General features: G+C 49.1%; 1 protein-coding gene across 1 annotated transcript in view; it reads left to right on the top strand.

The window, feature by feature from the left end:
- Positions 1–12157, top strand: part of LOC105448605 — a 211858-nt gene that overhangs the window by 187103 nt on the left and 12598 nt on the right. The window contains exon 5 of the mRNA XM_011687276.1: positions 2616–2832. Within this exon, the coding sequence (XP_011685578.1) occupies positions 2616–2684 (69 nt within the window). The 3' untranslated portion in view covers positions 2685–2832. The remainder of the gene's footprint in view (positions 1–2615; positions 2833–12157) is intronic.

Genomic DNA, 12157 nt, shown 5'->3' with positions numbered 1-12157 from the left:
TACCTCAAACGTCGGCCGTGCTTGCGCGCTATCGTTTCGCAGTCTGTGATTTCCCAGTCTTATCTATCCGAAAGGAGCGCGAGATGCGAGCGAGTCGGCCTTGCCATTTAATTCGACGATCGGCGATACGGGGCCCCGTGATCGTTAACGCCGATAAGTCGCACGGCCCCTAGATCTGAGCGGCCGGTCCTGCCGGTATCGATAAAACCGCAATGATCCGGCGGTGATACTTGGACGCGCGTAATCTGAACAATCCGCGGCGGATGAGAGAACGGAACGTTTCTCTCTTTCTCTCTCTCTTTCCTCTCTCTCTCTCTCTCTCTCTTTCTCTCTCTGGGGGAGTATAGGAATCGGAATCGCGCGCGGCGGAGACGAGCTGAGAACGAGTGCGTGCGAGTGGAAGAGAGGCAGGCGCAAAAAGGGAGAGATAAGGAGAGAGAGTAGGGTGTTCCGGCGAGTCGTCCACCAAGGTGTCGGCAAACAGGGCCGTTCGACGAGTGGTTCGACTCCGGTGGTCCACGACGGTAATGCCTTAGTTTCCATGCAAACTGGCCGTACGCCTCCATACCTTACGCATAACCGGATATTAACATGGGAAGTGGCCGACGCGGACTCTCCAGGCCCCCGTCGTTGTCCCCTTCCCTGCGCCGCCCCTTTTCCACTCCTCGCCGTGCGCCCTGCTGCCTCCCCTGGTCCCCTTTCCTGTTCCGCCGCCGAAGGTGGGATCGAGATCGCGATCGTGATCTCGATCGAGCCCACGAAACGTGTCTCCGCTTCGACACTCGACCGATCGCCACCATCCTTCGCCGCCGTATAGTTAAAGAGCGGCTATTCAGATCTATTTCAAAGATATAGAATTATTCTTTTCGATCGTGTAGATTGCCTCGGCTAATCGATCGTTATAGCCGCAACGGATGGGATCGTGAGCGTGCTGGAGTCGGCCGTTGCGTTCTCCAAGATACATCGAGCCGGCGACCTTCGCCCGACGATGCGACGCAACCGGTGACAAATGGTTTCTCGGAATGTCGTGTCCGAACGAGACACACGAGTGACGTTGCAGACTCGGTATATCCGAAGGGGCCACGCTAAATGGAGCACGGGCGTGGATCTCGCTCGCGGTTAAAGTTTACGATATTCTCACGCTCTGAATCTTCAGGGAATTTCGAGGCGGTGCTACTCGCTTTTCGCTTTATATAGTAAACTGTAAAGAGATCTGACGTATGCTTACGCTAACGGTAATATATTTTAAATTCCATAATGGTTCAATTCTGGTTGGTGCAATTGTTGGTGGTTGAGTTCGGTAACCACATCATATCGCGCTATATTGCGGCATATCGTCTATATTGCACCACTAGAATTAAAGATATGGTAAAACACATAAATTGCCAATAGACTTGATGTTCTCACAAAAAAAAAGTCTTTACCACACTCAGGCGAATCCTTGACGATCTTTTACATTTCCCCGATCGAACCTATAAATCCCTCGACTAGATCGTCAGCGATCATATCTCGTTATATGCGACTGATACCGATTGCATGAGAATCCAGGCGGACGTGTGAATGCAATTGATTGACACTTGGAAACTACGAGATCACGCGGACGTGAGAACGTATACTGTCGGGCATTAAGATACGGACGCTTCAAAGTGCGATTCGACGCGGTAATCCGGAGTGATGCAACTCGCATATAAAAAGATCACCGTCCCGGGGAAAAGCCGGAATCTATTTGATGCTGCAGACATGTGGCTGACGCTCCTAATACGGAACGGCGCACATCCGCGCGTCGATTCTTTGGCAAATTACCCGCGCATTCGATACGGATTCGATCGAGGCTTATCATCGGAATCAATTTGTTTCGCGAGCGTATCCATCTCCGATCTCGATCTAGATCCCCGCGCGCCCCCCGCCCCGCACGGATTCCCACCTCCGCCGTGCCGTTCCGCCGCGGTCGGCGGCGGCGATGCGCGGAGGTATATACGTGTAAGAAGCGGACAGGTGAGGCAACCAACGGGTTCCCTGGATCATATGTCAGAGACAAACGACGCTCACGTAACAAGATGGCGTCACGGTTCTCGGGGAATCGCTGTACTTAGCGCTGATTACTCCCCGAACGCCTCAGCCGCGGCCGCTTTCGTTCTCCATTCAGATAATATACCTGCGAAGCTCATCGATCCCGTGTCTCTGATGGACCCATGCAGAGATCAATAGCGCGCGAATGACATGTTTTTAATATTATATTACATTTTTTTTTATTAAATTAATTTATGATTAAGATTCTATTAGTAATCCTATTAATTTATTTTATTTTAATTTTTTATCGTAAAGAGAGTTTAAAAATGTCATGTGAATTTTTCACCCAAAGAAATTAAATAACAATAACAACGATATAACTAATAATTTTTATTACAATAAAAAAATTTTAATGAATAAGTCTTATAGCTAGAATTTTTAAGATACGTAAAGAAATAAAAAAAAGAGAATTATACATTAAAGAAGAATCGTAATCGTTTCAATATCGAAATATTCATGAATAAAACTTTGAATTATACATTAAGATTTTGGTATTAAATTTCAAAAATAAATATGTAAATTTTATTTTGTTGTTTGTGTTATAGAATTTATCACTTTGGATCAATCGGGATGTACAAAATGTACACAGTTCTTCAATTCAATTCCGCCAATAGAGAGTGAAAAATGCGGACACGGGAGGCGAAGTTTCACTTACCGTTGATGCAGAAAAACCTCAAGGGAAGATATATCGCAACGAGCTGGATCACGAGAGATTTAAATGGCAAACAGCGTCAGAAGGCGGCGAAGAGGAAACGGATAATGGTAATTGTTAAAGTAATTACGCCAACTTTATTTATGATCGTAATACTTTGTTCCTAACGTCTCGCGGAGGATCGCGTGCTTCGCGGCAGAACGTAACGCGGCGTAATAAAAACCCCCGGTGCTCTCCGTGCAATTAAGCGGGCATACAAACCTTTCGGTCACGCCATTTCTTCAGCGATCAATCTTGCCGCGAGACTCATCGACAAGTTTATCTCGAAAGAAAACGCGCCTCTTTACGATCCCGGCCGTACGAGTTATGTCGGCGATCGATTCGTCCGATACGCACTTCCGGGAGCACCGGTTTGGCGGAATACTTGTTTTTCCCACGAGAAGTGAGATCGAGCTTTTCGTGCGACGCGCGGGAGAGGGTTTCCGTAACGGGCGCAATCGCGTGTCGAGAGGCAACCTTCTTTCGCGGGCCTGCGGATAGATCGCCCGGATCCCTCCTCGCGGGCATCGACTGTGCGCCGAGGTCAGCGCATAATGTCATTTCGGGGGGATGGTCGATCACGTAGCCGAGAGAAATGCCTCGGCGGAACGAGCGACCGTTTCGCGTTTACCGCCGCGCGGCGGCCGATATCTCTCGCCTTCTGCTAAGTGCGCCAATCTTCGCGAATTTAGAACGGATGCCATTGATCTCGGTATCGGTAAATCGCATGCATCCGCATCGCGCCGAGCTCGACGTGATCCCGAGCATGATTCATCGTGTATTCTCTCGCGCGTTCCCCGCCTTCCGTTCTCAATCCTTCTGCAGCTTCAGTATCGAATATTTCGGCAATTCACAAATTTTTAAATTAGCTCTTAAAACAATTTTCATAATGTATTAATGTAAATATATTAAAAGACGTATCTCTTTATTTACATTTTTCAAGTTGAGTGCAATTTAAACACTAAAATATTACCACAAAAATATTCTGCAGTCTGGAATAATTTCTTTTTCACAATTATTCCTTTCTAATTTCAGTTATTCACTATTTCTCAAAATTTTTATTTATTCAACATCTTTTGTTTTCGTTCACGATAACACATACACGTCTTGAGAAACCTGATCCCCTTTTACATAATGCGGTAAATCTTGCACATAAGTGCGAAAGTATACTGCTTATATTGTCTCTGGCAGCCAAATGGCACGTCGATCTGGGAAACCGAGACCGCGCGGCGGTAAGTCGAGCCCCGTCGCGATGAATTTTCATATGGGGAAGATGATTGGTTTATTACGGTAATCTCTGATCTATGAACGTATGCATCTATCGTGAGAGGGTACGAGGCCGCGGCGATCGCAGGGCGATGCGAGACACACGCCGCTCCGTCGTCTCTCATAGACCCATAACGGGCCCTTCCTTTTCGCCTTGCGCGGCGCAGTTGCGACAGTTATTAGTCAAGATTAGCTCTCTCGTACGCGCGAGAGAGCGCCGGGCCTCACGGCGCGCCTGTATTTTGACAGGGCTCATCTCGGAATTAATCGACACTCGTTTCGTGGCGCTGGGATTACGATTTATCTGCATTATCCTCGTACAACCATCGGACGAGAAGATCCCGAGCCATTCTCTCTTTCTCTCTCTCTCTCTCTCTCTCTATCTTTTTTATCCCTGTTCCTCTTCCTCCTGTAATTCCCGCCGTACTCACATCCCGCGTTTCCTCCCGTTTCTCTCTTCCAGGAATTAAGATTTCTGCGCCGTGAAATCCTGCCTGGTTTCACCGTTGCAGCGTATACGACGCGCGGGCATTGTGTGCGCACTGTGCGGTACCACCTAGGAGCGAGAAACTCGTGAGTACACGCATCGCGGACCACCGTTGTGTGATTAGGTGCGCCCATGTCGTTCGTTCGACGTGACACGTGTTCGACGTTCCGTTCCTCGAGAATGGACCGCGGCTGATCGACGCGAAGGCTTGTGCGAACGAGAGAACGAAGCGGCCGCCGTACACAAGCCGAGGTACAAGCCTGCAAATGCAATCTAACGTCTGACCTTCGCAAAAGAGACATCACTATTATATGAAAAGTTTTCTCTCCGAAATTATATATCGTTAGGATACGAATACAAGTTGATTTCTCAAGACACACGTATTCTTTGATTAATTCACAATTCATTTCTTTGTGACAAAAATTTAAAAACATGCCATTCTTCCGTATAACCTTTTAATATCCTCAATAGCATCTGATGTTTTGTGATACTTCAAGCTTATAAATTGTTTAGCTGCGAATCAATCTGTTATACAAGCATTTCGATAAAAATAATTAATTTTCAATGCCTTATTAAAATTTATGCCCTCTTATTCTCAAGATACATATATATCTATAGCTGCAGTTGTATATCGCGTATATTTTTATCGAATTCGCGAAAGAGTGACGCGTTCGCTGCGTGAAATCGCGCGGACTTACAGAAGCGCGGCGAGAGGCATTTCGTTGAAATTCGATAACGACGCGGCGCGTAAGGTTGACAGGCGCAGCCAAGTAGCCGGGCCACCGCCGGGTAAATGCATCGCCGTGTTACCCGCCGACCACAACGACCGGGAACGTATATAGTAGCGAGGAGAGACGTAGCGGATACGTGGACGATGCGTATAACGGGTAACATGATTAGCGGCTGGTTCCCATCGGCGTGGCGCGGCGGGCGCGAGAAACGCGCGGACCACCCCCGTAGAGGCGCAATACGCGGCAGCCTCGTGTGCCCGATCGGCGTATACGTGTAACGCTCATGCTACCCGCTCGTACGTATCGGCGCGGCGCCGCGCGCCGGGGGATTCATAAGGTAGGCTATCTTACGGCTGGGGTGTCGCACTTCCGTCGTATCTCATCGTCGGTATCGTTTTCTCGCGCCTCTCCGGCCGGAGACGACAAGAAGAAGCGACGCTGAATGTAGACGAAAACGCTGTTACGAGACGTTTAACCCGCAGACGCAGAACACTCGCCGCACTTTCCTCCTCTCGACATTCCACGCCGAGAGAAACTATTGTGTTAACGACGACAAAAAAAAAAAGAAAACAACAAGTAGTTTTGCTCCTCATAGAACGGCTCGTCTCGTAAAATACAATTCTCGCATAGGAATCTCCCGTAGACTTCATATCCGACACATCGTATACACCGCCGCCGCTCTGTCCCCACCTGACATTAACTTCTTCGCGAGAAGATTTCACGTCGCATATTTTTCCGCGTTAATCTCTTAATCGTAGGATTGATGCACAATACTTCTTAAAATAATTTTGATACGTACTGACGTCATCTTTTCGCGATAGTCGATGTACGAAACGAACCGGAGATTACACGTAGCTCCTCGCACGTCGATTTATCTTAGGTCGATTATCTCCCGAGCTCATAAAGAGTGTGTTAGGACGCGGATGCAACGCGTCGCGTCCGAGAGGTCCCCGAGAGTTTATCGCGGAAGCGCGCCGCCGTCGTTCGTCTCCCGGGGGGGGGGAGGGGAAAGGGCATGCCTCACGAGCGCGGTGTGATATATCAGCGTTTGGATAAGTGTGTCGCTTTTGGTGTGTCGACCTCGCGGATTAATCGGAGGATGAGTAAGCTACTAGATATCTTACGGGACGACGCGAAAGTGAGATCTCAAACGCGACAATGGGGGCCTCTCTCGCGCCTCTCTCGCGCGCGGCCACTCTCGGTCGGTCGGTCGGTCGGTCGTTCGGGTCGGACTTGTGTATCCCCGGCGGCCGACCTGCTGCAAATGCGAATTAATGAGGCGCATACGTCTTAGCGGGACATTACGGGTTGATCTAAACTCGATAAAGGCGAGACCATATCTTCTCCGCGGTGCGCGCGAGGCCCACAATGCAATACGGACGTATATATCTATACACAAACGCGCGCGGCGGCATTAATTTATAACGCCCGCAAATGCAAGGACTCGTTATACTTTCGTCCGTAATATTCTCAGCCTTCCTAACCGATGCTTATCGGCGAATGTAATAGATCCTCCTAGTGGTATTCCCCACCCGCGTGCCCCGACTGTGATAAAGGCGAACCGAAGATTTATGGTCTTTCCTGGTCATTAGTCGGCGTGCCATTAAAATTGCATAAGGACTAGCATCGCGGTAGGGGATGGGAGAGGGAGAGAGGGAGGATACATCAAAGTATATATTAAATATCGAAATATGAGCGACACAAGTCGCTTGACGTTTTAAGAACGCGAGTTGCGTCGTTCACGTCAGTTTATGCGCCGGCACGTGATTTGTATCCGCCGTCCCCAAAGTGTTAACGATCCCGGCATACCGGCATACTTTTCGAGACTGGTCGAGAGCGATTCCAACTGATATTTTTAGACGGCCGAGGTAGATCCGATATCATCGGAGGGGCTCGGTGCTTACCACTCCTGTACGTCATTTGTCTCGGGCTCTTTTACGCCCCCCCCCCCAATCTCTCATACCGCTCCACGTACCGGGTGAATCTTCCCCGTCTGTTAGATCATAAAAAATCAAAGCGTGAGAATATCCACGACGTGTCTGCTGTTGTCTCTTGCTTTATCTTATTCGTAGAAACAGTTTTTTCTTTATGCATAATTTCCATCACGACTTGCGTGCAATTTTTTTCTCGTTTTAATGATATTATTGTAAGATATTTTTTTTCGAAAAATACCGACGCAAGTATATCTATAACTTTAACTCCAATCGCCGAATTCAGGAATCACGTATTGCATGATAGCCGGCTACCATTTTTCTGTCGGCGCTCGGACTACCTCTTGGCGCTCGGGTAGTCGGAGGACGGAACGACGCCGTAAAGTACGTCCCTTCGGCGGGGGCGACATACAGTGGCCGCTTTCGATGCCAGGCCTGGTATATCGGCGACGATACGTCGAGTCGAGGAGCCGCGGCGGAAATCCTCGGGACACCGGGTAGCCTCGGTTGGGAGTAGGATTACAGCGCGTACCCGTGGCCGAGACCACCCACGGGTTGAATCGATCAGCAACTGATATCCCCGAAGACGCGGAGAGAGCGCGCGCGCGCGAGAGAGAGAGAGCTAAACGGACAAAGCTGGGACGGAAACGAGGAGGAAAAGGGATAGCGAGAGAGAAAGAGGGGACTTACAGGTGTACACCGGGGCTGCTTATGCGCCCGTGGGACGCGCCTCAATTCACGATAACGGCCACGGCGCGAGCTTATGCGGGGACCTATCGGGGCGCGGGAGCTTTTGAGAGCCGATCTTATCGCGGCAGAGACTTACGACTAGCGCGCGAACTCCACGGCGGCTCCGACCGGGGAACAAATCACGCGATCGGCTGCTGGCGCAGAGATCGCACGAGTACACCTTGGACTGCCGAATTTTTTAGCGTGCGCTCGTCGTCGTTCGTTCGTTCGTTTGTTCCCGTAAACCTCAGAGAGAGATCGCAACCCTCCTCCGCGATGCAGGAGGACGGCAATATTGTTCGTCTTGCGATAAGATAATAATAAACGTCGCCACAAGAGCTCGTTCATGCATTCTCCATTTTTAGTTCGCTTAAACCATTAAACGAAAGACCTACGATGGCATGATAAAAAAAAGGAACGAGTCGAACTCTCTTATTAAAGTGTCATTTAATTTGCGGATTACCGCGAGGTCGCGAATTCCGCGCCGGTGATGCGCCGAGGGGAGGCGGTGGGCGAATCGTCGTCGTCGTCGTCGTCGTCGTCGTCGTCACCGCCGTCGTCCCGGGGCGCCGATACTCACGAGGCCGCGACGATATCGTAAATTCCGGCAATTATCCCTAATTAATAAGTATCCGGTTAACCGGAGGGGAGCTGCGCGCGTTCGGTCGCGGGCGCGAGCGAGTGAGCGTGCGAGCGGGGGCACGAATTTAATGCCGACCGCGGGAAATTTAGATGAAGGGGGGCTCTGAGTCTCTCCGCCGGCTCAGCGCGCACCGTAAAGCACGCTCTTTATTGGTGTAGCCGGCGAAACGCGCCGATTCGACTGGCACTTTCATTACCGTCCTTCTAATTGCCCGCCATTTAGGTGAACGTATATAAGCGCCGTAATACACGGGGGTTTTGTCGTTTGCTCGCCCGCGATCTCGCGTCACCGCGCTCGGAACGTCCGGCCGCGGCCGGGGCCACGAGAATCTCAACAGAAGAAAATAAACCCGTGCGTTTAAATGGACCTGGCACCTCTCGCGATCTGACGCTCCAAGCGCACGTGTCTCCGCTAAAGTCCTTCAGATATGAGCTTGGATACCATCCGTCCATTTTTAGACCAACTGTCGATTCGAAAAAACGTTTAAATTAATTTAATATCTACGCAATTTATTAATGCAAAAATTAATTTAATCAAAATAGTTCATGTGTAAATATTATTATTTATTATTAGAAGCAAATCTGTTAAATAAGGAATAATAAAACATAAATTTCTTTATAGTTAACCTATAAACATATACGACATCAAAAATGATCTGAACGATGTTTCCAAACTCTTACTTAAAAAATTTCGATTTCCGCATTTTATCTCGCTATACATATTTCATTCTTTAGATCACAAATGCAAAATTTTATACGTATTAAATTGATTAACGATTCGTGAACCATGTTCCTTTTTTTTACGTTTAGTGTAGCCAACGAATGGTCCATCTAATCTATGAAAAAAAAAAACGTCTTCGCTAACTGTGAATAGACGTAGTGGATGTACTACTCGTTTTTTAATATTAGCGTTACTTAATACCAGCGATTTTCGGATAAAACTACGAAATTTCGAATTTAGAATGCGCAGAGAATGTGTCTGGCTTGCCGTTTAGCACCGATTAACACCGTTCCCATCAGGCGGTGACATTGTACGCCCTCCGTCCGGGCAAACACGCCGGTTTCCACGGAATCGTCGAAATTACCACCAATTCTCGTTTTTTTCACGTCCGAAATCCACGTCGCAGCCGTGTGTCGTCGTCGGGTTATTCCTCCCCGCGCCTTCGACTCGTCGAGTGGCGAAGAGGCGCTGGGCCTCCTCGAACGCGCGGCTCATTGAAATTCAAATGTCAATCTGGAGACGGTACGAGCGCACATATTGCCGAGAACGGGAACGGCGGAGGTGTGTGGGGGCCCTCCGCGAAGGAGCGGAGCGGTGGCGTACATAGTGAATGCGGAGTGCTTCTCTCGTGTCTCTCGCGATGTCGAAAACGGTCGCCGGATCGCGCCCATGTTTGCTCTCGAATTCTGTTCGGTGGACGAGGATCTCAAAGCTCCAAGGTTGTACCACCGTCCGTGTCTTGTCCGTCGGTGTTGTTTTATAGCCATGTTGGACAGGCAAATACCGTCTAGGTTCCGGGGCAGATCTCTTCTCGTCACGTCCGCGGCGACCTCGGCCGACTGGCACTGACGTGTCGCCGTGTCGAATGTACAACACGACCAAAGGCTATAAAAATATACGTCTACTCGACGGAGAGGCAGGGATAAGTGCTCATTATGCATCAATAGAGATTTGAAGTAGAAACGATTAGCCGTCTTCGATTAGAAAGAATTTAAGAATTGGAGGGAAATGGTAAATATATGATCGTGAAGTACAGCCTGTTTGTCCAATGGAGAAGAATCTCTTCACGATCAATGACGTAGAAGAGAGAGAAACCGATTAGCTAATTTAAAATTTCAATATTCGTTCTTTAAGTCTCCTCGCCGTGTACAGAAGACTGAGGCGTGCACACAGTGAGAAATGAATCTCACCGTAAATGCGCATGTACCGTCGTAATTTATGCGCCTAATTAAAGTCTTGTTAACGAGTAGGAGAGAATCCAGAAAAATGGCGTGGAAGAAAAATGTTTTCGTCGCCGCGGACGCCGCCGCCTCTCTCGAAGCGACTTGAAGACTTACGCGCGTAATTAAAATTCTTCACGAAAAGATAAATGAAATCCTTATCGGGAAGGGGTTGAAACATCGACCGCCGCGACCGCCTGGATAATAACGCGTGGCTTTATCGCTATCGGCCGTAAGCGCCGCTACCGACCGCAAAGGCGGTAAGACAGTTAACCCGTGAAATATTCGACGTGCGGCGCGACGCGGATTTTGATTTACGCGCGCGTTAATTCCTGAGGACGAGAGGGAAGCTACCGTGAGGCGGGGAAGGCATCATATCCGCGGCTGTGACAAGTTGCCATCTGAAGAAGGAGAGGAATCTGAAATGATGCGCGCCGGCGGAGAGGCTGGGTGGTTGCGTCGCGACCGGGTGAAGGTCGCGACGATGGATTTAGACTTGGCGAGATTCTTCGCCTATAATATCTTTCAAAGAATGGATATTTGACATTTGTTTGTCCAAATAAATGGTTCGGCAAATCAATGACGTACAAGTATATTATTATAAATTACGTCTTCTTTTATTTTTAGTGCAGACAAAAACCAGCTACTTCAACTACCTTAGTCGGTTTCTTACAGCTCAATGTAATGAAAATTATGTTACGATGAGTCTCTGTATATTTCGCAACGCACTCCACTAACTATAACTGGATAATAATCATCGATAACATTGCTCTCACGCGAATACGAGGCTGGAATGAAATTCTGATTGGGAGGGCCACCATTTTCCTGCGGCTTTCGTAGTACCGGAGCTGTGATACTCATTACGGGGCACCGGGCCCTACTTCTGCGCGCGTCTATAAATCCGGCGTCGCCGGGGGGACGAGACGTTCCCTCGCACACGCGAATGATAAAGCGTCCGGCGTAATATTTCAAAATGGCGCGGCTACGTACTCGGTAGATGGCACAGCTCGATATTATTTAGCGTCCTGGGGTCGCACCCACTTAACCCCATCCCGCGGACGAGCGAGCGCGCAAAAAGAGCGCCCACAAAGACAGAGAATAAGTTACCTTAGTCCGCGCGAAAGGACGCGCCACGGCATTCCCGCCGTGCGCGCGGCCCGGGGCACGAGGGGGGGAGGCTCCGGACGCGCGGGGGCCTTAACGGCAGCGCATCGGTCGCGCCGCGGCACGCGGAGGGTCCTTATCGTGGGCCCCTGGACGTGACGCTTTATTAATGCTCACGTTTCGCGGGTGAGAATTTCGCCGCGGTGACTCTTCGAAATCGAGTCGTGCGCACCCGCAATTCCCCTTTTTTCCCTCGAAACAGCTATAGGACCATTCATCTCGTTGCTGTAGAGTGCTCTGTTATAAGTATCGAGATGTAGACACAAAAATCTCGAAGTCAATATTATTCAATTAATTTGAATTAAGTAATTTAAAATATTCGAAGCGGAATTATAGATAAACCGGTTCGTGGCTTTCTCCGGTTAGGAGGAGCGCTTAAATATTAAATGCGTAATTTTTCACGCCCGCGTCGATTGTCGCGGAAGATATAGTAATGGCAATTCGTCTACATTATCGAACCTGGCATCGAGAAGCCTCGTTGGTCGAAGGAAAGTGGCACTGGCAT

Source organism: Wasmannia auropunctata, unplaced genomic scaffold, assembly GCF_000956235.1.
Source record: "Wasmannia auropunctata unplaced genomic scaffold, wasmannia.A_1.0 LD336083.1, whole genome shotgun sequence".
NCBI lineage: Eukaryota > Metazoa > Arthropoda > Insecta > Hymenoptera > Formicidae > Wasmannia > Wasmannia auropunctata.
This window is presented reverse-complemented; position numbering and strand designations above follow the sequence as displayed.